The following is a 27893-nucleotide window of genomic DNA, read 5'->3' as shown; positions in this document are numbered from 1 at the left end:
TAGACGAAGGTAACGTCTTAGATACTTTACTTCCGGGTTGCACATGCGTTTACAGCAGGATGTGTAGTATCTCAGCAAATTAACACAATATTCAAGGGGTTAGAACAAATTACAGTGGTAATATGGGCAAATTAAATGTTGTCGTTTTGAGGTATCTGTCCAGAGATGACTTCCGTGTCCTCACAGCGGTAAGTAAATGTCCTGTTAGCGTTTTTATATTTTAATAACGCCCTCGGGCCGGGGTGGCCAGTAATAGTGTGTACTGTACATCGTGTCCCACTCAAGCAGTTCTATGGCCATCAATCGTTACTTATTAAGGTGTTGTTTTGTCGTATTGGTTTGTAACTGTGACTGTTGCTCCCTGCAGGTTGAGATGGGGATGAAAAACCATGAGGTAGTTCCAGTCAGCCTCATATCCTCCATCGCCAGCCTGCGTCACGGAGGCTGCAACAAGATCCTCAGAGAGCTCGTCAAGCACAAAATAGTGGCCTACGAGCGTACTAAGAGTAAGAACACTTACAATGCTTCGTTTAAACAGGTTCACCCTGAAATCAGTTTGCCACATATTTCCATTCCTCAAAACCTGAGTCTGTCAACACAGTATATGCATTATGGAGGAATCTACAGGCCCCACATTAATTGTGTGTGTGTTTTTCCAGTGGTACATGGCTACCGTCTGAACTATGGGGGTTATGACTACCTGGCTTTGAAGACGTTCTGCTCTAGGGAAATACTCCTTTCTGTCGGGAACCAGATGGGAGTTGGGAAAGAGTCAGGTAAGAACTGACCAGAAACACACACACACTCGGGTAAGTACTAACCATCCACCCTGTCTCTCCAACACACACATAGGCAACATACCTCACACACAAACACACAATGAAGGTTACATATGTAACCATGGTTATGTGAGCTATATGGATCTGTGGTTTCATACGTAACCTTCGTTATGTTTCACTATATTGGATTACTCACAAAATATTGGTATACCCATACCAGATTTAGTCGATGCTAGAGAGACCTGGCCAGCCGGCGGTGAAGTCCCAGCGCGGGACCGAGACGCAGGGGCCATCAATGTGGAAGGGGGGGTCCCGGCACAGTCCCTAGAAGGGGAGGCGATGCAGAGGGAGGTTCCACATTTACCCGATTAGTACCTAGCAAAGGTGCAAGAGGAAGCCCAGCTGGCCGCAGCACAGATATCAGCGAGGGCACTCCTCTCATTAAGGCCCAGGACGCAGCCACACGTTGTGTTGAATGTGCCACCACAGATCCCAGAACTGGCCTGCCAGCCAGGCGGTATGCTGTTGTAGTCGTGTCCACGATCCAGTGAGAGAGCCTCTGCTTTGATAGCCCAGCCCCCAGGACTCTCACCATAGCAGACAAAGAGCTGGTCTGTTGTTCTCACTGACCGTGTCCGCTCCACAAAGGCAGCCAGTTCCCGCACAGGGCACAGCATGCTGGAGGGACCCCCACTCCGGGGGGTCGTAAGCAGACAGGATAAAGGGATGTTCACATGCCTGTCTGACAGAACCTTCGGGAGGAATGAAGAGTTGGGATGGAGATATATACTCCTCCCACCGGGGTCCATCCGGTAGCACTCAGAACTTACTGAACGAACATGAAACTCACCCACCCTCTTCATGGAAGTAATCACTACCAAGAAAGCCACCTTCATAGAGAGATGTTTCAGGTAGGCAGACTCCAACAGTTCCTACGGAGTGGAGTGATACCAATATATTGGAGTGATCCAATTTAGTGAAACAACTCAGGCTTAATGGTAATGTTGTTGGATTTGAGTCTGAGTAGAATCGAGTGTCTGTTCTAGAGATAAGTGGTTTGTATATTGTGTGGTGTTCATCCTGTAGATATCTACATCGTGGCCAGTCCAGAGGGGGAACAGTACGCGCTGAAGCTCCACAGGCTGGGGAGGACCTCCTTCAGGAACCTGAAGAACAAGAGAGACTACCACAAACACAGAAAGAACATGTCCTGGCTTTACCTCTCACGCCTCTCGGCCATGAAGGAGTACGCCTACATGAAGGTACTTGGCACCGGCTTGCTTCTTCTGAAAACAAGACTCAGCCCTACTGTGAAGGGTGTACGGTGAAGTCCTGGTGACCATAGATAAGTTATTCAGCTGCTGGTGACATTGTCTCTGACAGCTTTATGTCTCTCCTCTCAGGCCCTGTACGAACGAGGGTTTCCTGTCCCTAAGCCCATTGACTATAACAGACACGCTGTGGTTATGGAGCTCATCAATGGATACCCACTGTTAGTAAAATACACACACCCTTTCTGTTTCTCTGCCCATCTTTCTCTCTCCCATCTGTTTCTCTTTACGTACCTGCTTCGCTCTTTTTCTTTTGACACACCTTTGTCTTTCTCTCGATCTTTCTGTCTCGCTTTCATCTCACGTGTGCAATTTTAGCCCTCTGATTGGCTGTTCTGTTTGTGGTCTGACTGATTGACAGCTGTCAGGTGCGTGAGCTGGAAGACCCGTCCTCCATGTACAATGATGTCATGGAGCTGATAGTGAAGCTGGCCAATCATGGCCTGATCCACGGGGACTTCAATGAGTTTAACCTCATGCTGGACGACCATGATCACGTGACCATGATCGACTTCCCCCAAATGGTGTCTACCACACACTTCAATGCAGAGTGGTGAGTCACACGCACACACACACTCATACCCTGTCACTGATGAGAACTGCACATGGAGAAAAGCACACCACACACACTCAAATAGCTAGAGAAACTTTCCTGACTTGTCTACAGGTATTTTGACCGGGATGTCAAATGTATACGAGATTTCTTTGCCAAAAGATACAATTATGAGAGTGAGCTGTACCCAACCTTCAAAGACATCAGGTAATTCAGCATGTTTCCTATTATCTCTACCAGTGGGGCATTTGTCATGAGGGGGTAGGTGGGGGAGGTGGTGAGGGGAGGTGGTGGGGGAGGTAGGTGAGGGGAGGGAGGTGGTGGTGGGGAGGGAGGTGGTGGTGGTAGGGAGGTGGTGGTGGTAGGGAGGTGGGTGGTGGCGGGGAGGTGGTGGTGTGGTGGTGGGTGGCGGGGAGGTAGTGTGGTGGCGGTGGGGTGGGGTGGGCGGGGAGGTAGTGTGGTGGTGGGGTGGGGTGGGCGGGGAGGTAGTGTGGTGGTGGCGGTGGGCGGGGAGGTAGGTGGTGGCGGTGGGGCGGGCGGGCGGGGAGGTAGTGTGGTGGCGGTGGGGTGGGCGGGGAGGTAGTGTGGTGGCGGTGGGGTGGGCGGGGAGGTAGTGTAGTGTGGTGGTGGGGTGGGCGGGGAGGTGGGGTGGGCGGGGAGGTAGTGTGGTGTTGTGGGGGTGGGTGGGTAGTAGTGTGGTTGTTATGGGGGGGGGGGGAGGGGTGGTGGTGGGTAGGGAGGTAATGTGGTGGTGGTGGTGGGTGGTGGGTAGGGAGGTAATGTGGTGGTGGGTAGGGAGGTAGTGTGGTGGGTAGGGAGGTAGTGTGGTGGGTAGGGAGGTAGTGTGGTGGGTAGGGAGGTAGTGTGGTGGCGGGGAGAGGGAGGTCATGGTGGTGGTGGGAGGGGAGGTCATGTGTGGGTGGGGTGGGGTGGGAGGGGATGTAGTGTGGTGGTGGGGAGAAGGGAGGTCATGGTGGTGGTGGTGGGGAGAGGGAGGTCATGTAGTGTGGTGGTGGGGAGAAGGGAGGTCATGTAGTGTGGTGGTGGGGAGAAGGGAGGTCATGTGGTGTGTGGGGGTGGTGGGGAGAAGGGTGGTTGTTAGTGGGTGGTGGGGAGAGGGAGGTCATGAGTGTGGTAGTGTGGTGGTGGTGGGTAGGGAGGTAATGTGGTGGTGGGTAGGGAGGTAGTGTGGTGGGTAGGGAGGTAGTGTGGTGGGTAGGGAGGTAGTGTGGTGGGTAGGGAGGTAGTGTGGTGGGTAGGGAGGTCATGTGTGGTGGGTAGGGAGGTCATGTAGTGTGGTGGTGGTGGGGAGGTCATGTAGTGTGGTGGTGGTGGGGAGAAGGGAGGTCATGTAGTGTGGTGGTGGTGGGGAGAAGGGAGGTCATGTAGTGTGGTGGTGGTGGGGAGAAGGGAGGTCATGTGGTGGTGGGGAGAAGTGTGGTGGTGGGGGGAGAAGGGAGGTCATGTAGTGTGGTGGTGGGGAGAAGGGAGGTCATGTAGTGTGGTGGTGGGGAGAAGGGAGGTCATGTAGTGTGGTGGTGGGGAGAAGGGAGGTCATGTAGTGTGGTGGTGGGGAGAAGGGAGGTCATGTAGTGTGGTGGTAGTGTGTGAATGTGACTAAACCTGTGTTTGTCCTCTAGACGTTCCGTTTCTCTGGACGTTGAGATCTCAGCCAGCGGCTTCACCAAAGACTTTGAGAGAGACGCAGCATTGCTTGATCCTAAAGGACCAGATGGAGGAGAGGAGGACGAAGGAGAGGAGGAGGAAGGAGAGGAGGACGAAGGAGAGGAGGACGAAGGAGAGGAGGACGAAGGAGAGGAGGACGAGGGAGAGGAGGACGAAGGAGAGGAGGACGAAGGAGAGGAGGAGGAGGAGGATATAGAGAATAAAATGGACATGGAGGAGTATAGGCATGCTATATTGGAACTGGAGGGGCTCAAAGTCAGTGACACAGAGATACACACTGAGACAGGAAACAGGGATGGAGAGAGAGACCCAGGGAGAGGGGGAGGAGAACAGAGAGAGACTGATCCAGAGGCTGTGATGGGTGGTCTTGGTGAAGAGAGGGAAAAGGAGGAAGAGGATGTGTGTCCTGAGCTTGTCGACCTCTCCTCCTCCAACAGAGAATTCAAACCTTTCAGGTACAGATCACACGCACCACCGCGTCTCTTCACACACGCACCACCGCGTCTCTTCACACACGCACCACCGCGTCTCTTCACACACGCACCACCGCGTCTCTTCACACACGCACCACCGCGTCTCTTCACACACGCACCACCGCGTCTCTTCACACACGCACCACCGCGTCTCTTCACACACGCACCACCGCGTCTCTTCACACACGCACCACCGCGTCTCTTCACACACGCACCACCGCGTCTCTTCACACACACGCACCACCGCGTCTCTTCACACACACGCACCACCGCGTCTCTTCACACGCACGCACCACCGCGTCTCTTCACACTCACGCACCACCGCGTCTCTTCACACACGCGCACCACCGCGTCTCTTCACACGCACGCACCACCGCGTCTCTACACACGCACGCACCACCGCGTCTCTTCACACACACGCACCACCGTGTCTCTTCACACACACGCACCACCGCGTCTCTTCACACACACGCACCACCGCGTCTCTTCACACGCGCACCACCGCGTCTCTTCACACGCGCACCACCGCGTCTCTTCACACGCGCACCACCGCGTCTCTTCACACGCGCACCACCGCGTCTCTTCACACGCGCACCACCGCGTCTCTTCACACGCGCACCACCGCGTCTCTTAACACGCGCACCACCGCGTCTCTTCACACACGCGCACCACCGCGTCTCTTCACACACGCGCACCACCGCGTCTCTTCACACACCGCACCACCGCGTCTCTTCACACACGCACCACCGCGTCTCTTCACACGCGCGCGCACCACCGCGTCTCTTCACACGCGCACCACCGCTCCGCGTCTCTTCACACGCGCACCACCGCGTCTCTTCACACACGCACCACCGCGTCTCTTCACACGCGCACCACCGTCTCTCTTCACGCACGCGCACCACCGCGTCTCTTCACACGCGCACGCGCACCACCGCGTCTCTTCACACACGCACCACCGCGTCTCTTCACACACGCACCTCCGCGTCTCTTCACACACGCACCACCGCGTCTCTTCACACGCGCACCACCGCGTCTCTTCACACGCGCACCACCGCGTCTCTTCACACACGCACCACCGCGTCTCTTCACACGCGCACCACCGCGTCTCTTCACACGCGCACCACCGCGTCTCTTCACACGCGCACCACCGCGTCTCTTCACACACGCGCACCACCGCGTCTCTTCACACACGCGCACCACCGCGTCTCTTCACACACGCGCACCACCGCGTCTCTTCACACACGCGCACCACCGCGTCTCTTCACACACGCGCACCACCGCGTCTCTTCACACACGCGCACCACCGCGTCTCTTCACACACGCGCACCACCGCGTCTCTTCACACACGCGCACCACCGCTTCACGCACGCGCACCACCGCGTCTCTTCACACGCGCACCACCGCGTCTCTTCACACACGCACCTCCGCGTCTCTTCACACGCGCACCTCCGCGTCTCTTCACACACGCACCTCCGCGTCTCTTCACACCACCGCGTCTCTTCACACACGCACCTCCGCGTCTCTTCACACACGCACCTCCGCGTCTCTTCACACACGCACCACCGCGTCTCTTCACACACGCACCTCCGCGTCTCTTCACACACGCACCTCCGCGTCTCTTCACACACGCACCTCCGCGTCTCTTCACACACGCACCTCCGCGTCTCTTCACACACGCACCTCCGCGTCTCTTCACACACGCACCTCCACGTCTCTTTAAATCTCCTGTAGAGTGTTAATGTAGAGTTGAAGTTGGAGTCATTAAAACTTGTTTTTCAACAACTCCACAAATTTCTTGTTAACAAACTATAGTTTTGGCAAGTCGGTTAGGACATCTACCTTGTGCATGACAAAGTCATTTTCCAACAATTGTTTACAGACATATTATTTCACTGTATCACAGTGGGTCAGAAGTTTACATACACTAAGTTGACTGTGCCTTTAAACAGCTTGGAAAATTCCAGAAAATGGTGTCATGGCTTAAGAAGCTTCTGATAGGCTAATTGACATAATTTGAGTCAATTGGAGATGTACCTGTGGATGTATTACAAGGCCGACCTTCAAAACTCGGTGCCTCTGCTTGACATTGAGAAAATAAAAATAAATCAGCCCTCAGACCTCAGAACAAAATTGTAGACCTCCACAAGTCTGGTTCATCCCTGGGAGCAATTTCCAAACGCCTGAAGGTACCACGTTCACCTGTACAAACAAGAGTATGCAAGTATAAACACCATGGGACCACCAGCCATCATACCGCTCAGGAAGGAGATGCGTTCTGTCTCCTAGAGATAAATGTATTTTGATGCGAAAAGTGCAAATCAATCCCAGAACAACAGCAAAGGACCTTGTGAAGATGCTGGAGGAAACCGGTACAAAAGTATCTATATCCACAGTAAAACGATTCCTATATCGACATAACCTGAAAGGCCGCTCAGCGAGGAAGAAGCCACTGCTCCAAAACCGCCATAAAAAAGCCAGACTGCAGTTTGCAACTGCACATGGGGACAAAGAATGTAATTATCAAATCAAATGTATTTATATAGCCCTTCTTACATCAGCTGATATCTCAAAGTGCTGTACAGAAACCCAGCCTAAAACCCCAAACAGCAAGAAATGCAATTGTAGAAGCACGGTGGCTAGGAAAAACTCCCCAGAAAGGCCAAAACCTAGGAAGAAACCTAGAGGAACCAGGCTATGAGGGGTGGCCAGTCCTCTTCTGGCTGTGCCAGGTGGAGATTATAACAGAACATGGCCAAGATGTTCACATGTTCATAAATGACCAGCATGGTCTAATAATAATAATAATCAGTAGTTGTCGAGGGTGCAGCCAGTCAGCACCTCAGGAGTAAATGTCAGTTGTCTTTTCATAGCCGATCATTAAGAGTATCTCTACCACTCCTGTTGTCTCTAGAGAGTTGAAAACAGCAGGTCTGGGACAGGTAGCACGTCCGGTGAACAGGTCAGGGTTCCATAGCCGCAGGCAGAACAGTTGAAACTGGGGCAGCAGCACGGCCAGGTGGGCTGGGGACAGCAAGGAGTCATCATGCCAGGTAGTCCTGAGGCATGGTCCTAGGGCTCAGGTCCTCCAAGTGAGAGGGAGGGAGAGAATTAGAGAGCATACTTAAATTCACACAGGACACCGGATAAGACAGGAGAAGTAGTCCAGATATAACAAACTGACCCTAGCCCCCCGACACATGAACTACTGCAGCATAAATACTGGAGGCTGAGACAGGAGGGGTCAGGAGACACTGTGGCCCCATTCAATGATACCCCCATACAGGGCCAAACAGGCAGGATATAACCCCACCCACTTTGCCAAAGCACAACCCCCACACCACTAGAGTGATATCTTCAACCACCAACTTACCATCCTGAGACAAGGCCGAGTATAGCCCACTAAGATCTCCGCCACGGAACAACCCAAGGGGGGGGGCGCCATCCAAGACCGGAAGATCACGTGAGTGACTCAACCCACTCAAGTGACGCACCCCTCCTAGGGACGGCATGGAAGAGCACCAGTAAGCCAATGACTCAGCCCCTGTAGTAGGGTTAGAGGCAGAGAATCCCAGTGGAAAGAGGGGAACCGGCCAGAGAGAGACAGCAAGGGCGGTTTGTTGCTCCAGAGCCTTTCTGTTCACCTTCACACTCCTGGGCCAGACTACACTCAATCATATGACCTACTGAAGAGATGAGTCTTCAGGAAATACTTTTCCTCTGGTCTCCTGAAACACAAATAAAACCGTTTGGCCATAACGATCATCGTTATGTTTAAAGGAAAAGGGGGAGGCTTGCAAGCAGAACACCACCATCCCAACCGTGAAGCACAGGGGTGGCAGCATCATGTTGTGGGGGTTCTTTGCTGCAGGTGGGTCTGGTGCACTTCACCAAATAGATTGCATCATGAGGAAAGAAAATTATGTGGATATATTCAAGCAACATCTCAAGACATCAGTCTGGAAGTTAAAGCTTGGTTGCAAATGGGTCTTCCAAATGGACAATGACCCCCAAGCATACTTCCAAAGTTGTGGCAAAATGGCTTAAGGACAACAAAGTCAAGGTATTGGAGTGGCCATCACAAAGCCCTGACTTCAATCCGATAGAAAATTTGTGGGCAGAACTGAAAAAGCGTTTGCAAGGAGGCCTACAAACCTGACTCAGTTACACCATCTCTGTCAGGAGGAATGGGCCAAAATTCGCCCAACTTATTGTGGGAAGCTTGTGGAAGGCTACCCGAAACGTTTGAGCCAAGTAAAACAATTTAAAGGCAATGCTACCAAATACTAATTGAGTGTATGTAAACTTCTGACCTGACCCACTGGGAATGTGATGAAAGAAATAAAAGCTGAAAGAAGTCATTCTCTCTACTATTATTCTGACATTTCACATTTTTTAAATAAAGTGGTGATCCTAACTGGCCTAAAACAGGACATTTTTACTAGGATTAAATGTCAGGAATTGTGAAACTGAGTTTAAATGTATTTGGCTAAGGTGTATGTAAACTTCCTACTTCAACTGTATGTCAATGTGTCATTCTCCACCACTTGAGCCACATCTGACATATCTATCTATCTGTTTCCTTTGCTTGGTGATCATGTTAAAGTCCATTGATCTCTCTTCCACAGAGACTCAGACAGCCTGCTTCATGTGGTTGAGCACAGCAGGAGGAGGACGGACAGTGAGGCTACCGCCGGCAGTGTAGGCAGCTGCTCTACTATACCACCGGTCAGTACACACACTCTCTTACATGATTAAACACGCATACACGGACACGGTCAATCACATGCAATCCTTCCACTAATGTATGTATTGTTGTTGTAGGAGGTGGTTCGTGCAAAGGTGCGGAGACAGCTTAGTAAGCAGCAGAAAGCAGCTCAGAGGAGACGACTGATAAAGGGAGAATCTAACCTGGTCACTGCAGAGAGGAGAGAGAATCAGAGTAACATCAAATCTAGTCTGGAGACTGATGGCTTCTGGGGCTGAGAGGGACGTACGTAATGGAGTGCGAGTCAAGTCTGTGTGAGTACCTGGTCACGAGGACAACAGAACATGATGAGAACATGAACCACATTGGTGATGAGAGGAAAGGGGCCCTGTTGGAAGAAGGCCTCTCTCCCAGTGACGAGACCCCAGTGACGAGCCCCCAGCAACAAGCCCCCAGCGTTGGGTCATGTTTTGTATCTACTGCAGTGTGAATACTTTCAATAAAGACTTTAATATGATGACAATGAGTCCAGGTGTGTTCACAGTGTACAAAACATTAGGAACACCTAACTAATAATGAGTTCACCCCTTTTTGCCCTCAGAACAGCCTCAATTTGTTGGGGCATGAAAGGGTTCCATATTGATGCTGGCCCATGTTGACTCCAATGCTTCCCACAGTTGGCTGGATGTCCTTTGGGTGGTGGACCGTTCTTGACACTGGAAACTGTTGAGCATGAAAACCCAGCAGCATTGCCGTTCTTGACACACTCAAACCATGCGCCCGGCACCTACTACTGTACCCTGTTCAAAGGCACTTAAATATTTACCCTCAATGGCACACCTGCACAGTCCATGTCTCAGTTGTCTCAACGCTTAAAAATACTTCTTTCATCTGTCTCCTCCCCTTCATCTGCACTGATTTGAAGTAGATTTAACAAGTGACATCAATAAGGGATCATAGCTTTCACCTGGTCAGTCTGTTGAATCGGTGGCCATATTGCTCAAATCCTCCAGATCGGTGGTCCTGTTATTAGTATTAGCCTATACACTGACTATACCAAACATTAGGAACACCTTCCTAATATTGAAACTGTGGCCATATTGCTTCTATCCTCCAAACAAATATTGATTTGTGGACAGAAATGGATGGTAAAAGTAATGGATTGCCTAGAGACTGCTTTTCCAACTGCTCAAGGTGCTTTACCTTGTGAAGAGAGAACTTGTGTCATTCACTGCAGAAGTCTTCAGAATGGTGTGTCAGTGGTTGTCTTCTAGCAGTTCTCTCTGGCTGTGGCAGTTGTGTGTGTGGGGGGGGGGGGCTGATTACTTGTGCTAAACTCTACTCGAATGCTCACACATTCACCCCTTAGACCGTAGGGCCAGACACACACTCATGTGAACAGAACATACACACTTGAAGACAAATACATCCACCCTCTCAAGATCCAATGAGCTCTACAAGGCCAGGCAACACAAATACACACAAATGCACACACAACCTGAAAAGGGACTTGGGGACTGAGAATCCACTCTATGATAGTGACTTCATGAATCTGTAAGAGACTGATGTAGTGGCTGAGCAATCTGAATACACTGTCTGAATGGTGCTCAGGCCCTGGATGTACAAGAGTCTGAAGCATGGCTCCATCCTGCCTGCCCACACACACACACACACACGATTCCTCTAAGGATGCGGGTCAGTTGGTGTTTGGCTGGGGGGTTATGGATTTGGATGGGGTTTATTAATATTGGTTGGTCTAATGGCACATTTTACTATAAGAAGCCAGAGCACATTTGACGGACACAAAGACCCAGTCAGAGATGTGGGACTGTTCTGTCCATTTTATTTGTATTTTATTTTACCTTTATTTAACCAGGTAGGCTAGTTGAGAACAAGTTCTCATTTGCAACTGCGACCTGCTGCGACCTGGCCAAAATAAAGCATAGCAGTGTGAACAGACAACACAGAGTTACACATGGAGTAAACAATTATCAAGTCAAAAACACAGTAGAAAAAAAATGGGCAGTCTATATACAATGTGTGCAAAAGGCATGGGGAGGTAGGCGAATAATACAATTTTGCAGATTAACACGAGTGATAAATGATCAGATGGTCATGTACAGGTAGAGATATTGGTGTGCAAAAGAGCAGAAAAGTAAATAAAGGATTAGGATCCCTGCTGCCAACGGCCCTGGTACGTTCAGGGTGAGACCCAGACCATGTGTGGCTGTGAGAAGTAGAGGGGCTATACAGTGACTCCCTATAGAGCCCTATATTCTCTGTCTGACCACTGGGATTAGGCAGCTGCCGAGGAGAGGGGAGGGGGGCTGCATACCAACATCAGGGTGAGGGGGGCTAATTAGCAGGGCTCGTGACAAAGGTGGAGCTCTTCAGAGGAGAACCTCTGGGAAGGGGTTCACATGAGAGGGAGAGAGGGGAGGAGGAGAGAGAAAAGTGTTGTTCTTGGGAAGTGCAGTCTTTCCTATTTCATTTCAAAATTCTTGAGTGGAGTTGTGTCTCGAGGAGTTTCCCACTGCTTGCTGCTTTGTCCATGGAGCGTGGTCTGAACTAGCTTTAGTGTGTGTGTGTGTGTGTGTGTGTGTGTGTGTGTGTGTGTGTGTGTGTGTGTGTGTGTGTGTGTGTGTGTGTGTGTGTGTGTGTGTGTGTGTGTGTGTGTGTGTGTGTGTGTGTGTGTGTGTGTGTGTGTTTTAGCCAGACTACGTGTGTGTGAGCAAGAGTCAGTCCTGTGTGTGAACTGGACTGAGTGTGCCGGAAGACCGAAGTTGAATAGGATGAGCTATGTTTGGGATTCTCCATACGATATCATGATATCACACCTTCTGTCCCCAAGTGACTTCGGTACCAGCCTCAAGGACTGTGAGTAACTATTCATACACACAGAGACACACACATCATTCTCAGACGTCTGGGCTTGAGCATGTAACTGATGTCACCTGTAGTTGAGTCAGTGTGATGGTCACACTCAGACCATGCTTTCGGTGTTGCATAAGGCTGTTTAATACAGGAATTTCTATACATTTTATATAGGCAATCATTGCATTTAGTCACTCAAGCAGACATAGGGCCAGAGAAATCTCAATTGAATTGCTTTTTATCACTGGAATAATGTAAGTTTGGGAAAGCATAGTTGAAAAGGCTGATTGAGTAGATGCTTGTTAACCCAGACAGAACGGTCATCTCTGCATTGATTAAGAGAGATAGATCTACAGTCCATTCCAACAGTATCCACTTCATACCCTTATTAAGTCAGATAGAGGTTCTGTAGAATAGCATTGTGGTGCTGAGTCTAGCTGACTTCCTATTGTATTGTTCTGGGCTCTCGATTTCTGTTGTTATTGAAACTCTAAATCACCCTGACCTCTTATCACCTGAACCCAGTTGTGTAAAGTACTTAGGTAGTACTTTAAGTATTTTTTACTTAAGTAGTTTTTGGGGTATCTTTTTACTTTACTATTTCTATTTTTGACATCTCTGGGCATCCATACTGCCTCTGATCTGGCGGACATATTAAACACAAATGTTTCATTTTTAAATGATGTTTGCGTGATGTAGTGTGCCCCAAGCTATCCGTAAAAATAAATTGTGCTGTCTGGTTTGCATAATACACTGTAAGCACTTTGAAATGATTTATACTTTTACTTTTGATACTTCAGTATATATTTTGCAATTGCTTTTGATACTTAAGTATATTCATAACCAAATATTTTAGACTTTTACTCAAGTAATATTTTACTGGGTGACTTTCACTTTTACTTGAGTCATTTTCTATTAAGGTATCAAATTGCTTACTTTTTCCACCACTGCCTGAACCCCAGACTGACTCCTCATCCCTCTTCACACCTCATTGTGTTTTTACCACAGCCACAGGACATATCTGAAACGCTCTGTCATCCTGACAGGTGGCTTGTTCTAAAGCCCGGAACAATCTTTTAGATTTCTTTTGATGTGACAATCATCAGGTCTATATGTGGACTTTGATTATTTCCGCATACTTACTCATGCTCTAAATGGTCATTAGCCATACGTGTATACAAAATTAGCACATATGTCACCAAAACGTTGTGTGTGTATTTGTGTGTGTCCTCAGCGAACATTGTGGCCATGTTGCATCACTTCTGAGGGCAGAAACAGCTGAAGGGGTCCGACAACCAATCAGAGAACTCGGTGAAGGGCTCTGTCAGCCAATGAAAGGACTCGGTGAAGGGCTCTGTCAGCCAATCAGAAGAATCAGTGAAGGGCTTTGTCAGCCAATCAGAGGGCTTGATGCTGTATGAGTCTGCCCCCTCCCCAGGACCCTCTTACATCTGCTACGTCACTCTGCCTGGAGGAAGCTGCTTTGGAAACTATTTGGTAACTGCCATAATAACCATCATGATCACAGTTACCTAACCCACCTCAACCATTACCACTCATCTAACATTATCTTGTTCCACTGTGGTGGAAAGCTAGGGTTGTTGGGGGAAGGGGTGAGGTGGGGGAAGGGTTGGGGTGAGGGGGGGTGTTGGTGGCAGGGGGTGGTAGAGGTTAGGGTTTGGGCAGGGGGAGGAGTGGAACGAATTGCAAAAATCACTGAAGCTGGAGTCTTATATATCCCTCTCTAACTTTTAAGCATCAGCTGTCAGAGTAGCTTACCGATCACTGTACCTGTACACAGCCAATCTGTAAATAGCACACCCAACTACCTCATCCCCATATTATTACTTACCCTCTTGCTTTTTTGCACCCCAGTATCTCTACTTGCACATCATCATCTGCACATCACTCCAGTGTTAATGCTAAATTGTAATTATTTCGCCTCTATGGCATTTTTATTGCCGATCTCCCTACTCTTCTACATTTTCACACACTCTACATAGATTTTTTCTATTGTGTTATTGACTGTATGTTTGTTTATGTGTAACTCAGTTGTTGTTTTTGTCGCACTGCTTTGCTTTATCTTAGCCAGGTTGCAGTTGTAAATGAGAACTTGTTCTCAACTGGCCTACCTGGTTGAATAAAGGTGAAATAAAAAATGGAAACAGGATGCATCTGAGGTCAATTTTGAGTAAAGGGTCTGAATACTTATGTAAATGTATTTCTGGTTTTTATTTTTAATAAATTAGCAAACATTTCTACAAACCTGTTTTCACTTTGGCATTATGGGGTATTGTGTGTAGATTGATTAGGACAAAATGTAATTTACAAAATTTTAGAATAAGGCTGTAACGTGACAAAATGTGGAAAAAGTAAATTAATCTGAATATTTTCCAAATGCACTGTATAATAATGATAGGAATAGATTGTATTCATGAAGTACTTTTCTCACACCCAATGTGTTAAAAAACAACAGAGAATGAGAGCACAATATCGCACATTCACACAGTGTGTAAGGACAGGAGCCTTAATGACGTACTGACACGTATTGCGGAGCTGGGTCACCAGGAGAGGTTTGAGAAGTGGCTGTTTGAGGTGAACCGATGGAATCACTCTCCTCACCAAGCCTACCCACCACTCTGACCCCACCTTCATCACTACTATAGCTCTCCTCACGGCGCTAGCTCACATGGCCATGTCTACCCACCACTCTGACCCCACCTTCATCACTACTATAGCTCTCCTCGTCTACCAGGTAACACACCCTCACATTTATTTCTACATTTTCACACAGAATGAATACAGTGCACAGAAAAGCCACTGGCTGTGGGCCACCCTATATTTATTTCTCGCTCGCTCTCTCTTTCTCTCTCTTCTCCCCATCTGTCTGTCTTTCTCTCCCTCCTCTTTCTCTCTCTTCTCCCCATCTGTCTGTCTTTCTCTCCCTCCTTTTTTTTCCGTCTCTCTCTCTCTGTCTCTCTCTCTCTCACTCACTCCCCCCCAGGTGTCCTATGTCAGTGTGTCTACAAGGGAAACCTACTCTAAGGTGCTGGCCACCATAGCAACCGCTCATCCTTACATCATCTCAGTCCTGCTGGACAGACTCAGAGAGACCATAGAGACAATGGGCATGGTAAGTGTGTGCGTGACCTCTGTCATTGGCTGAGGTTGCTGTGGAAAGTAGGCAGGTGAAGACTTCAAGTGTAACAGAGATGGTTCAGTTAAGTAAACCTCTGTGATGATTAACCTGGTCTGAGACCTTTGTAAGGCTGCCCCTGTGCCTTTGGCATCCTAGCCCAGAAGAAGTGTGTGATCGGGAGCTGGCTGCAGCAACACCTCCTCTCTGCTGTGGAGATCCGCCTGGCCTGTGTTATACTGGAGGGACTGGGACTATGCACAGGTACCACACACACCTAACCCTACATTAAATTTGACCGTGTTGAGTGTGTATTTTAGTGTGTTGACTGTATACAGTGTGTAATGTTGAGTGTGTGTGTCTTATAGGATGGGACTCTGGCGCTGCCCTCCTCTCTCCACAATGAATTTGCTCTGCTTTTGGCCGAAGCCTATCAGAAATACCTCAGACAAACCATACAATGGGCTCATCTCAGAGGGAATCAAACAGGTAAAGCACACACACTAGTCCGGTGGTATTCAAAGTCGAGGTCGTGGGGGAACTGCGGTGGGGTCGCCAAAAAATGCAATTTTTTAGGAACAACAAATTAAGAGTACAGGTTATTGTATGGGACAATACACAAACATTTTTGAGAAAGGTCATTTGAAAAATGCAATTGTATTTAGTAAATTTATTTATTGGTTTATTTGAATTTTGATAGATGAAAAGGCAATGAATTGAAGTTTATTTGTTGATGTAAAAATCCAAATGTAATGATTTTAAGGTTGTTATTAGATTTGGGGTGGGGTCGTGAGAAAATCTCGTGAAACAAATGTGGTCCCCAGAAATTGTGGATGATAATCAGTCCCCACTGAAAAAGTTTTGAATGCCACTGCACTAGTCTCATCTCAGAGTAACACACACTCACATCTTCCTCTGTCTCTCAGGTGTCCTACCTGGCTAGTGTTCCCCGTCTGGGTCTGTCTCCTGGGGCTTCCTTCAGCCAGTGGGCCTGGCAACTGTTGCTAAGGCTGAAGCTCCATGGCAACACACAGTACCCTCAAGCAGCCTGGTCCACCCCCGGATCCGCCCATAACCCCTCCGCTGAGATCACTCACGCCCCCAACATGCACCCTGTTCTTGGGGCTGTGAAGGCGGGCATTCCCATTGGCTGTTACCTGTCGATCGCCATGACCACTGTAGGTCACAGGTATGACCATCTGCTCACACACGCACCAGACACCATACATCAGGGATCATCAACTAGATTTAGCCGTGGGCCGTTTCCTTTTCCGTGAGCGGCTGGTCGGGGGGACGGAACATCATTTCAAATCATTTGTAGACTGCAATTGGACCGCAAGAATCGCAAACAGATATAATATTTGACAAAAACAAGATCATTTTGTTGGAGAACCCTGCCATTCATACACACATCACCATGCACACCTGTGTGTATAAAGTCTCACTCTGTACTATTGGTGTGTGTGCGCATGCGTGCGTGCGTGTGTGGGGTGTGGGTGCGTGGTGTGTGCGTGTGTGTGTGTAATCTCTCTCTCATCTCAGTCTGAAGGTGTTCTACACAGAGAGAGTGGATCTGTAGAACAGTCTCATTCAGTCTCGTCATCTGAGTGTTATGCAGGTGAATGAGGACCCAAAAGCGACTTGGCGAAAACAGAGTCTTTAATCCAGTAAAGTAAAATACAATCAAAAAACACAACTTCCACTCGTAATGACGAGAACCGACTGGAGACTCGATCTTGAACAGCAGGTAGCCTCGGGAAGGCACTTGAACCTAGCAGACTCAGACACCTGCTCACCACGCAGCATCTGAGGGAAACACGACACGACTGGGCGATACACAAACACAGCACGGTGACCAATACATACAAGGATCCGACAGGACAGGAACGGAAAACAAAGGAAGAAATAGGGACTCTAATCAGGGGAAAGGATCGGGAACAGGTGTGGGAAGACTAAATGATTGATTAGGGGAATAGGAACAGCTGGGAGCAGGAACGGAACGATAGAGAGAAGAGAGAGCGAGAGAGTGAGAGAGGGAGGGGGAGAGAGAGGGATAGAAAGAGGGAACGAACCTAATAAGACCAGCAGGGGGAAACGAACAGAAGGGAAAGCATAATGACAAGACAATATATGACAAAACATGACAGTACCCCCACTCACCGAGCGCCTCCTGGCGCTCTCGAGGAGGAACACTGGCGGCAACGGAGGAAATCATAGATCAAACGGTCCAGCACGTCCCGAGAAAGAACCCAACTCCTCTCCTCAGGACCGTAACGAAAAAAACGAAAAAAAGGGAAACTAGGGTACTACTCTAAAAAAAAATGAGACACGGGTAGAGAACTGAAAACTTTAGAGCAAACAGGACCAAACAGGCCAGGAGAGTAACAACTAGGGACAGACTGAGACACAGCAAGGGCAGGAACAAGAACAGGAGAGATGCGATGGCAGGGAACAGACTGAGACCCAGCAAGACCAGGAGCAGAAGCAGAAAAATACGCACAAGGGTGGACCCCATCGTCACTATCGGAGCGCTGGGACAGAATGGCTCCCACGCCCACCCCGACGCGTCAACCTCAACAAAAAACTGTTTAGTGACGTCAGGTGCAACAAGGATAGGAGCGGATGCAAAACGCTTCTTAAAGAGATCAGAACAACAATCATACGACCGGTGAGGAGGAAGGGAGTTGGTTCTGGACCGACTGAAGACCGTGCGCAGACCATGATATTCCTCCGGCACTCCTGTCAAATCACCAGGTTCCTCCTGAGAAGAGGGGACAGAACAAACAGGAGAAATAGCAGACATTAAACACTTCACATGACAAGAAACGCTCCAGGAAAGGACAGAACCACTAGACCAATCAAAAGAAGGATTATGACACACTAGCCAGGGATGACCCAAAACAACAGGTGTAAAAGGTGAACAAAAAATCAAAAAATAAATGGTCTCACTATGGTTACCAGATACAGTGAGGGTTAAAGGTAGTGTTTCATATAATATACTGGGGAGAGGACTACCATCCAAGGCAAACATGACCGTGGGCTCCCTAACTGTCTGAGAGGAATGTCATGTTCCCGCGCCCAGGCTTCGTCCATAAAACAGCCCTCTGCCCCAGAGTCTATTAATGCACTGCAGGATGCTGCCGATCCGGTCCAGCGTAGATGGACCGGTAAAGTAGTACATGTACTTGACGGAGAGGACCGTCTAGTAGCGCTTATCAGTCGCCCTCCGCTTACTGATGAGCTCTGGCCTTTAACTGGACATGAAATGACAAAATGACCAGCGGAACCGCAATAGAGACAGAGGCGGTTGGTGATTCTCCGTTCCCTCTCCTTAGTCGAGATGCGAATACCCCCAGCTGCATGGGCTCAACACCTGAGTCAGTGGGGAAAGACGGTAGTGTCGGAGAGAGGGGAGACACAGTTAACGCGAGCTCTCTTCTATGAGCTCGGTGACGAAGATCTACCCGTCGTTCAATGCGAATAGCGAGTTCAATCAAAGAATCCACGCTGGATGGAACCTCCCGAAAGAGAATCTCATCCTTAACCTTATTCAGTCCCTCCAGAAAACGAGCGAGCAACGCCTGCTCGTTCCAGTTACTGGAGGCAGCAAGAGTGCGAAACTCTATTGAGTAATCCGTTATGGATCGATTACCTTGACATAGGGAAGACAGGGACCAGGAAGCTTCTTTCCCAAAAACTGAGCGATCAAAACCCTTATCATCTCCTCTTTAAAGTTCAGATAATTGTTAGTACACTCAGCGCTTGCCTCCCAGATAGCTGTGCCCCACTGCCGAGCCCGACCAGTAAGGAGTGATATGACGTAGGCAATCCGAGCTCTCTCTCTTGAGTATGTGTTGGGTTGGAGAGAGAACACGATATCACACTGGGTGAGAAAGGAGCGGCACTCAGTGGGCTGCCCAGAATAACAAGGTGGGTTATTAACCCTAGGTTCCGGAGGCTCGGAAGAACCGGAAGTAGCTGGTGACACGAGACGAAGACTCTGATACTGTCTTGAGAGGTCGGAGACCTGAGCGGCCAGGGTCTCAACGGCATGCCGAGCAGCAGACAATTCCTGCTCGTGTCTGCCGAGCATCGCTCTCTGGAACTCGAGAGTAGAGTAGAGAGAATCCATAGTCGCTGGGTCCATTCTTGGTCGGATCCTTCTGTTATGCAGGTGAATGAGGACCCAAAAGCGACTTGGCGAAAACAGAGTCTTTAATCCAGTAAAGTAAAATACAATCAAAAAACACAACTTCTACTCGTAATGACGAGAACCGACTGGAGACTCGATCTTGAACAGCAGGTAGCCTCGGGAAGGCACTTGAACCTAGCAGACTCAGACACCTGCTCACCACGCAGCATCTGAGGGAAACACGACACGACTGGGCGATACACAAACACAGCACGGTGACCAATACATACAAGGATCCGACAGGACAGGAACGGAAAACAAAGGAAGAAATAGGGACTCTAATCAGGGGAAAGGATCGGGAACAGGTGTGGGAAGACTAAATGATTGATTAGGGGAATAGGAACAGCTGGGAGCAGGAACGGAACGATAGAGAGAAGAGAGAGCGAGAGAGTGAGAGAGGGAGGGGGAGAGAGAGGGATAGAAAGAGGGAACGAACCTAATAAGACCAGCAGGGGGAAACGAACAGAAGGGAAAGCATAATGACAAGACAATATATGACAAAACATGACACTGAGAGCTGCTGTCCATCAACTGGACAGCATCCTCCCTCCTACCTACCCTGTCAGCTTCTACCTGCTGAAGATCACACGGTAAGATATCATGCACACTCTTTCCATCATCTACTTGACAACATCCTCCCTCCTTCATGTCCTCTCAGCTTCTATAGTTAACTTTCACCACCTTTTTAAATCCTTCCTATCATAAACTATAAAATCCAACTAAAATCTCACAAAGCTGTAGGCCTGTGACATTGCTCTGTTTGGCATTGCTCCGGTTCTAGAGTTCTGGGTGGGGGTTCTAACCCAGTAGAACCTGTGGTACTGAGACAGAACCGTTCTATTCCTAATGGACCAGCTCAGCCATGCTGCCTTCACACAGCTCCAGGAAGAGTGTGTACAGAGACTACTTTACCAGCAGCACAAGGTAAACACAGAGAGAGAGAGAGAGAGACAGGAGAGTCCCACATATTTCAGATGTACACACACACATACAGTTGAAGTCGGAAGTTTACATTCACTTAGGTTGGAGTTATTAAAACTTGTTTTTCAACCACTCCACAAATTTCTTGTTAACAAACTATAGTTGTGGCAAGTCGGTTAGGACATCTACTTTGTGCATGACAGAAGTAATTTTTCCAACAATTGTAAACAGACAGATTATTTCACTGTATCACAATTCCAGTGGGTCAGAAGTTTACATACACTAAGTTGACTGTGCCTTTAAACAGCTTGGAAAATTCCAGAAAATGATATCATGGCTTTAGAAGCTTCTGATAGGCTAATTGACATCATTTGAGTCAATTGGAGGTGTACTTGTGGATGTATTTCAAGACCTACCTTCAAACTCAGTGCCTCTTTGCATGACATTATGAGTAAGTCAAAAGAAATCAGCAAAAAAATTGTAGATCTCCACAAGTCTGGTTCATCCTTGGGAGCATTTTCCAAAGGCCTGAAGGTACCACTTTCATCTGTACAAACAATAGCATGCAAGTATGAACACCATGGCACCACGCAGCCGTCATACCGCTCACGAAGGAGACGCGTTCTGTCTCCTAGAGATGAACGCACTTTGGTGTGAAAAGTTCAAATCAATCCCAGAACAACAAAGGACTTTGTGAAGATGCTGGAGGAAACCGGTACAAAAGTATCTATATCCACAGTAAAACGACATAACATGAAAGGGCGCTCAGGAAAGAAAAAGCCACTGCTCCAAAACCGCCATTAAAAAAGCCAGACTACTGCACATGGGGACAAATATCGTACTTTTTGGAGAAATGTCCTCTGGTCTGATGAAACAAAAATACAACTGTTGGCCATAATGACCATCGTTATGTTTGGAGGTAAAAGGGGGAGGCTTGCAAGCCGAAGAACACCATCCCAACCGTGAAGCACGGGGGTGGCAGCATCATGTTGTGGGGGTGCTTTGCTGCAGGAGGGACTGGTGCACTTCACCAAATAGATGGCGTCATGAGGAAAGAAAACTATGTGGATATATTCAAGCAAAATTTCAAGACATCAGTCAGGAAGGTATAAAGCTTGGTCTCAAATGGGTCTTCCAAATGGACAATGACCCCAAGCATACTTCCAAAGTTGTGGCAAAATGGCTTAAGGACAACAAAGTCGGGGTATTGGAGTGGCCATCACAAAGCCCTGACCTCATTCCTATAGAAATTTGTGGGCAGAACTGAAAAAGCATGTGTGAGCAAGGAGGCCTGACTCAGTTACACCAGCTCTGTCAGGAGGAATGGGCCAAAATTCACCCAACTTATTGTAGGAAGCTTGTGGAAGGCTACCTGAGATGTTTGACCCAAGTTAAACAATTTAAAGGCAATGCTACCAAATACTAATTGAGTGTATATGAACTTCTGACCTACTGGGAATGTGATGCAGGAAATAAAAGCTGAAATAAATACATTTCACATTCTTCAAATAAAGTGGTGATCCTAACTGGCGAAAAACAGGGAATTTTTACGTGGATTAAATGTCAGAAATTTAATCCACGTGAAAACTGAGTTTAAATGTACTTGGCTAACGTGTATGTAAACTTCCAACTTCAACTGTACACTCCAACCCCAACCTCTCACCTGACTAGCAGAACATGCTGTTCTGTAGATCTTAAAATTAAACTTTGAGTGATAAGCCTTCATCTGAGACACATGGTGTCCTCTAGGCTACATCTGGGTATAGATTCAGTAATGTTCCTCCTCGCTCCATCTGCAGTCTGGATGCAGGAGGCTGTAGGGAGCTGGACACATCACCACCATGGTAGGACTTCTATAGGAGTCAATTCTGTTTTAAATCTAATTTTCATTATGGGTAAATTCTGCTTGATGAAACCGAGTAAGTCTTTATCAATGATGTGTTTGTTTGGCTTGTCTGACAGAGGAGTGTGCTGCACTTTAGATGCCAGCGGTCTCCATGGATACGGGATGGATAGAACTTAAAGTGTAGAAGAGAACGGGGTGTACTGTACTAAGCCTGTCAGATGGAGGAGAGATATTACACAGACAAACACATGATGTGTCTCGCTAGACTCCAGCAGGTCTGTATATGAGTCAGTTAGGTTTACACCTTCACTATGTGACATCTTCTGTTACCCCTTCGGATGGGAGACACGTGCACACACTCACCACTCTCAAACCCTCACCACCCTCACACACACATATATACACACAGGGCCAGACAGAAAGCACTCAGAGTGCACCTGTCTAGCAGCTCCCCCTGTTGTCATGGAAACAAACATTGAGTCAGCGCTCCTTGTCTAGAGCAGTGGTGGGCAACTCCAGTCCTCCAGGGCCTGATTGGTGTCACACCTTTTCTCCATCCCAGCCAACACAGCTGATTAATCAAATTGCATTCTAAATTGAAGATCATGATTCAGTGATTATTGGACTCAGGTGTGTTAGCTGGGGCAAAACTGTGACACCAATCAGGCCCTCGAGGACTGGAATTGCCCACCCCTGCTCTAGAGCCTTCCTGTATACACACACATAAATATGACATAATGTCCCCTTGTTTGATTTAAAAGTTTATTCAATGAAATCAATTTAAATTACCCTATTGCACTCACACTCACTTACAGTGGCAAGAAAAAGTATGTGAACCCTTTGGAATTACCGGGATTTCTGCATAAATTGGTCATCAAATTTGATATAATCTTCATCTAAGTCACAACAATAGACAAACAGTGTGCTTAAACTAATAACATAAAAATTATTTGTATAGTATGTGAGCCCCTAGGCCAGGGCTGCCCAACCCTCTTCCTGGAGATCTACTGTCCTGTAGGTTTTCAGTCCAACCCTAATTTAGCGTATCTGATTCAGCTAGTTAAGGTCTTGTTTGGCAGCAAGTAAGTAGAATCTCAACTTTCTCCAGGAAGAGGGTTGGGCAGCTCTGCCTTAGGCTAATGACTTCTCCGAAGGCTAATTGGAGTCAGCTAACCTGGAGTTCAATCAATAAGACAAGATTGGAGATGTTAGTTAGAGCTGCCTTGCCCTATAAAAAACACTCACAAAATTTGAGTTTACTATTCACAGGAAGCATTGCCTGATGTGAACCATGCCTCAAACAAAATAGATCTCAGAAGACCTAAGGTTGTTGACTTGCATAAAGCTGGAAAGGGTTACAAAAGTATCTCTAAAAACCTTGATGTTCATCAGTCCACGGTAAGATAAATAGTTTATAAATGGACTGTTGTTACTCCCTAGGAGTGGCCGTCCTGCAAAGATGACTGCAAGAGAACAGTGCAGAATGCTCAATGAGGTTAAGAAGATTAAGAAGAAACCTAGAGTGTCAGCTAAAGACTTACAGAAATCTCTGGAACATGTTAAAAATGTAATGAGTCTACGATACGTAAAACACTAAACAAGAATGGTGTTCATGGGAGGACACCGGAAGAAGCCACTGCTGTCAAAAAAACATTGATGCACGTCTGAAGTTTGCAAAAGTGCACCTGGATGGAAATATTCTGTGGACAGATGAAACTAAAGTTGAGTTGTTTGGAAGGAACGCACAACATTGTGTGCAGAAAAAACAGCACAGCACACCAACATCAAAACCTCATCCCAACTGTAAAGTATGGTGGAGGGAGCATCATGGTTTGGGGCAGCATCAGGGCCTGGACAGCATGCTATCATCGACGGAAGAATGAATTCCCAAGTTTATCAAGACATTTTGCAGGAGAATGTTAGGCTATCTGTCCGACAATTGAAGCTTAACAGAAGTTGAGTGATGCAACAGGACAACAACCCAAAATACGAAGTAAATCAACAACCGAATGGCTTCAATAGAAGAAAATACGACTTTTGGAGTGGCCCAGTCAGAGTCCTGACCTCAAACCGATTTGAGATTCTGTGGCATGACCTCAAGAGAGCAGTTCAGTTTTGTAAAGAGGAATCGTCCAAAATTCCTCCTAACCATTGTGCAGGTCTGATCCGCAACTACAGAAAACGTTTGGTTCAGGTTATTGCTGCCAAAGTAGGGTCAACCAGTTATTAAAACCTCTTCGGGCTAGGGGGCAGTATTTTCATGTTTGGATGAAAGCGTGCCCAGAGTAAACTGCCTGCTACTCAAGCCCAGAAGCTAGGATATGCATATTATTAGTAGATTTGGATAGAAAACACTCTGTTTCTAAAACTGTTTGAATGATGTCTGTGAGTATAACATAACTTATTTGGCAGGCGAAACCCCGAGGACAAACCCTCCAGGGAAAAAAAACAATTGAGGTCACTTTTCAATGGGAATATAGAATTCTAAGGCAGTTGCTTGCAGTTCTTATCGCTTCCACTAGATGTCAACAGTCTTTAGAAATTGGTTGATGTTTTTCCTTTGTGTAATGAAGAATTAGGGCTGTCCAGAACGAGGGTCGATTGAAATGTACTGTTTGTTAGAGGTGCGTGACCTGAACACGCTCCACTTTGTTTTCCTCCGGTATTGATCACAGTTTATCCCGTCCTAAATTTGATTGACTATTTACATTAAATACCTGAAGTTGTATTAGGAAAGTTGTTTGGACAAAGATTACAGGTAACTTATGAGATGTGTTGTAGTCCTGTTGCGTGATTTGGAACCAGTGTTTTTCTGGATCAAATGTGCCAAATTGACATTTTGGATATATAACGACGGAATTAATCGAACAAAAAAAAGGACCATTTGTGATGTTTATGGGACATATTGAAGTGTCAACAGAAGAATCTCGTCAAAGGTAAGGCATGAATTATATCTTTATTTCTGAGTTTCGTGCCGCACCTGGCGGGTTGAAATATGATTGTTTGTTTGATGGGGTGCTATCCTCAGATAATAGCATGGTTTGCTTTCACTGTAAAGCCTTTTGAAATCTGACATGTTGGCTAGATTCACAACAAGTGTAGATTTAATTTGGTGTATTGCATGTGTGATTTCATGAAGGTTTAATATTTATAGTAATTTGAATTTGGCGCTCTGCCATTTCACTGGATGTTGTCGTGGGGTTCGGCTAGCGGAATGTCTAGCTGTAACAGATTTAAATCCAAGGGTTCACATACTTTCCCCACGGCGTGTTCAATAAAGACATGAAAATGTGTAATTAGTTTAAGCAGACTGTTTGTCTATTGTTGTGACCTAGGTGAAGATCAAATTGAATGACCAATTTATGCAGAAATCCAGGTATTTCCAAAGGGTTCACATACTTTTTCTTGCCACTGTATGTCTATAGCAAAACACACATATACCTAACCACAGACTTGTCCGATTTACAGGGTCTCTGTTGCCACAGGAAAATCCAGCTGGCCACAGGGGACTATCTCAGGAAATGTCAACAGGAGATGTACTATGGTATATGACCAGACACCTGTGTACATGCTCTGTTCTTTACTACTGAGTTACTTGTTTATTTCACACCACCTCACCACCCAAGAGAAAGGGAAGACTCAAGCTATAGCTGGACTCATCCTGGGCCCACTTTCTCGTTCTTGCTCTTTTTTTTTCTCTATGATTCTCCCTCGGCCTCTCTCTCCCCCTTCCCTCTGTCTACTTTGACTGACATGCCCACCTGCATTGCTCGCTCTACATCTATCCCACCCATCTCCACCTCTTCTCCTCTTAATGGTTCTGCTCTCTCCTCTCGGAAGTACATTTACTGATTACATTACAGGATTCTGAGCAGTGATTTTCCTTGGAAATGCATAATGTTGACATGAACTATAATTAACCCTTAAATGTGCTATAAGTGCTATGCAGGCGGGTAATGTGCTTAATGGTCAAAATATTACATTTACATTTTACATTTAAGTCATTTAGCAGACGCTCTTATCCAGAGCGACTTACAAATTGGTGCATTCACCTTATGACATCCAGTGGGACAGTCACTTAACAATAGTGCATCTAAAACTTAGGGGGGGTGGGGTGAGAGGGATTACTTAACCTATCCTAGGTATTCCTTAAAGAGGTGGGGTTTCAGGTGTCTCCGGAAGGTGGTGATTGACTCCGCTGTCCTGGCGTCGTGAGGGAGTTTGTTCCACCATTGGGGGGGCCAGGGCAGCGAACAGTTTTGACTGGGCTGAGCGGGAGCTGTACTTCCTCAGTGGTAGGGAGGCGAGCAGGCCAGAGGTGGATGAACGCAGTGCCCTTGTTTGGGTGTAGGGCCTGATCAGAGCCTGGAGGTACTGAGGTGCCGTTCCCCTCACAGCTCCGTAGGCAAGCACCATGGTCTTGTAGCGGATGCGAGCTTCAACTGGAAGCCAGTGGAGAGAACGGAGGAGCGGGGTGACGTGAGAGAACTTGGGAAGGTTGAACACCAGACGGGCTGCGGCGTTCTGGATGAGTTGAAGGGGTTTAATGGCACAGGCAGGGAGCCCAGCCAACAGCGAGTTGCAGTAATCCAGACGGGAGATGACAAGTGCCTGGATTAGGACCTGCGCCGCTTCCTGTGTGAGGCAGGGTCGTACTCTGCGGATGTTGTAGAGCATGAACCTACAGGAACGGGCCACCGCCTTGATGTTAGTTGAGAACGACAGGGTGTTGTCAGGATCACGCCAAGGTTCTTGGCGCTCTGGGAGGAGGACACAATGGAGTTGTCAACCGTGATGGCGAGATCATGGAACGGGCAGTCCTTCCCCGGGAGGAAGAGCAGCTCCGTCTTGCCGAGGTTCAGCTTGAGGTGGTGATCCGTCATCCACACTGATATGTCTGCCAGACATGCAGAGATGCGATTCGCCACCTGGTCATCAGAAGGGGGAAAGGAGAAGATTAATTGTGTGTCGTCTGCATAGCAATGATAAGAGAGACCATGTGAGGTTATGACAGAGCCAAGTGACTTGGTGTATAGCGAGAATAGGAGAGGGCCAAGAACAGAGCCCTGGGGGACACCAGTGGTGAGAGCGCGTGGTGAGGAGACAGATTCTCGCACGCCACCTGGTAGGAGCGACCTGTCAGGTAGGACGCAATCCCACGCCGGAGATGCCCAACTCGGAGAGGGTGGAGAGGAGGATCTGATGGTTCACAGTATCGAAGGCAGCCGATAGATCTAGAAGGATGAGAGCAGAGGAGAGAGAGTTAGCTTTAGCAGTGCGGAGCGCCTCCGTGATACAGAGGAGAGCAGTCTCAGTTGAATGACTAGTCTTGAAACCTGACTGATTTGGATCAAGAAGGTCATTCAGAGAGAGATAGCGGGAGAGCTGGCCAAGGAC

The 27893-nt window shown here is 47.8% G+C and overlaps 2 protein-coding genes and 1 pseudogene across 2 annotated transcripts; 2 read left to right on the top strand and 1 right to left on the bottom strand.

Moving 5' to 3' along the window:
* Nucleotides 1–20: 20 nt before the first annotated feature.
* riok2 (RIO kinase 2 (yeast)) lies at nt 21–10044 on the top strand. Its single transcript, XM_046348671.1, has 10 exons — nt 21–188; nt 368–506; nt 660–776; nt 1866–2041; nt 2183–2271; nt 2472–2663; nt 2778–2870; nt 4304–4804; nt 9448–9547; nt 9644–10044. Exons 1-10 carry the CDS (start codon nt 123–125, stop codon nt 9803–9805), a joined length of 1635 nt encoding a protein of 544 aa, XP_046204627.1. The 5' UTR covers nt 21–122; the 3' UTR covers nt 9806–10044.
* Nucleotides 10045–15514: 5470 nt separating this feature from the next.
* LOC124035227 (ectopic P granules protein 5 homolog) lies at nt 15515–17142 on the top strand. The gene is made up of 4 exons (XM_046348670.1): nt 15515–15801; nt 15906–16026; nt 16464–16726; nt 17080–17142. Exons 1-4 carry the CDS (start codon nt 15794–15796, stop codon nt 17114–17116), a joined length of 429 nt encoding a protein of 142 aa, XP_046204626.1. The 5' UTR covers nt 15515–15793; the 3' UTR covers nt 17117–17142.
* Nucleotides 17143–26629: 9487 nt separating this feature from the next.
* Nucleotides 26630–27722, bottom strand: LOC124035429 (annotated as a pseudogene).
* Nucleotides 27723–27893: the final 171 nt, after the last annotated feature.

This window comes from Oncorhynchus gorbuscha, linkage group LG05 (assembly GCF_021184085.1).
Source record: "Oncorhynchus gorbuscha isolate QuinsamMale2020 ecotype Even-year linkage group LG05, OgorEven_v1.0, whole genome shotgun sequence".
Taxonomy (NCBI): domain Eukaryota; kingdom Metazoa; phylum Chordata; class Actinopteri; order Salmoniformes; family Salmonidae; genus Oncorhynchus; species Oncorhynchus gorbuscha.
This window is presented reverse-complemented; position numbering and strand designations above follow the sequence as displayed.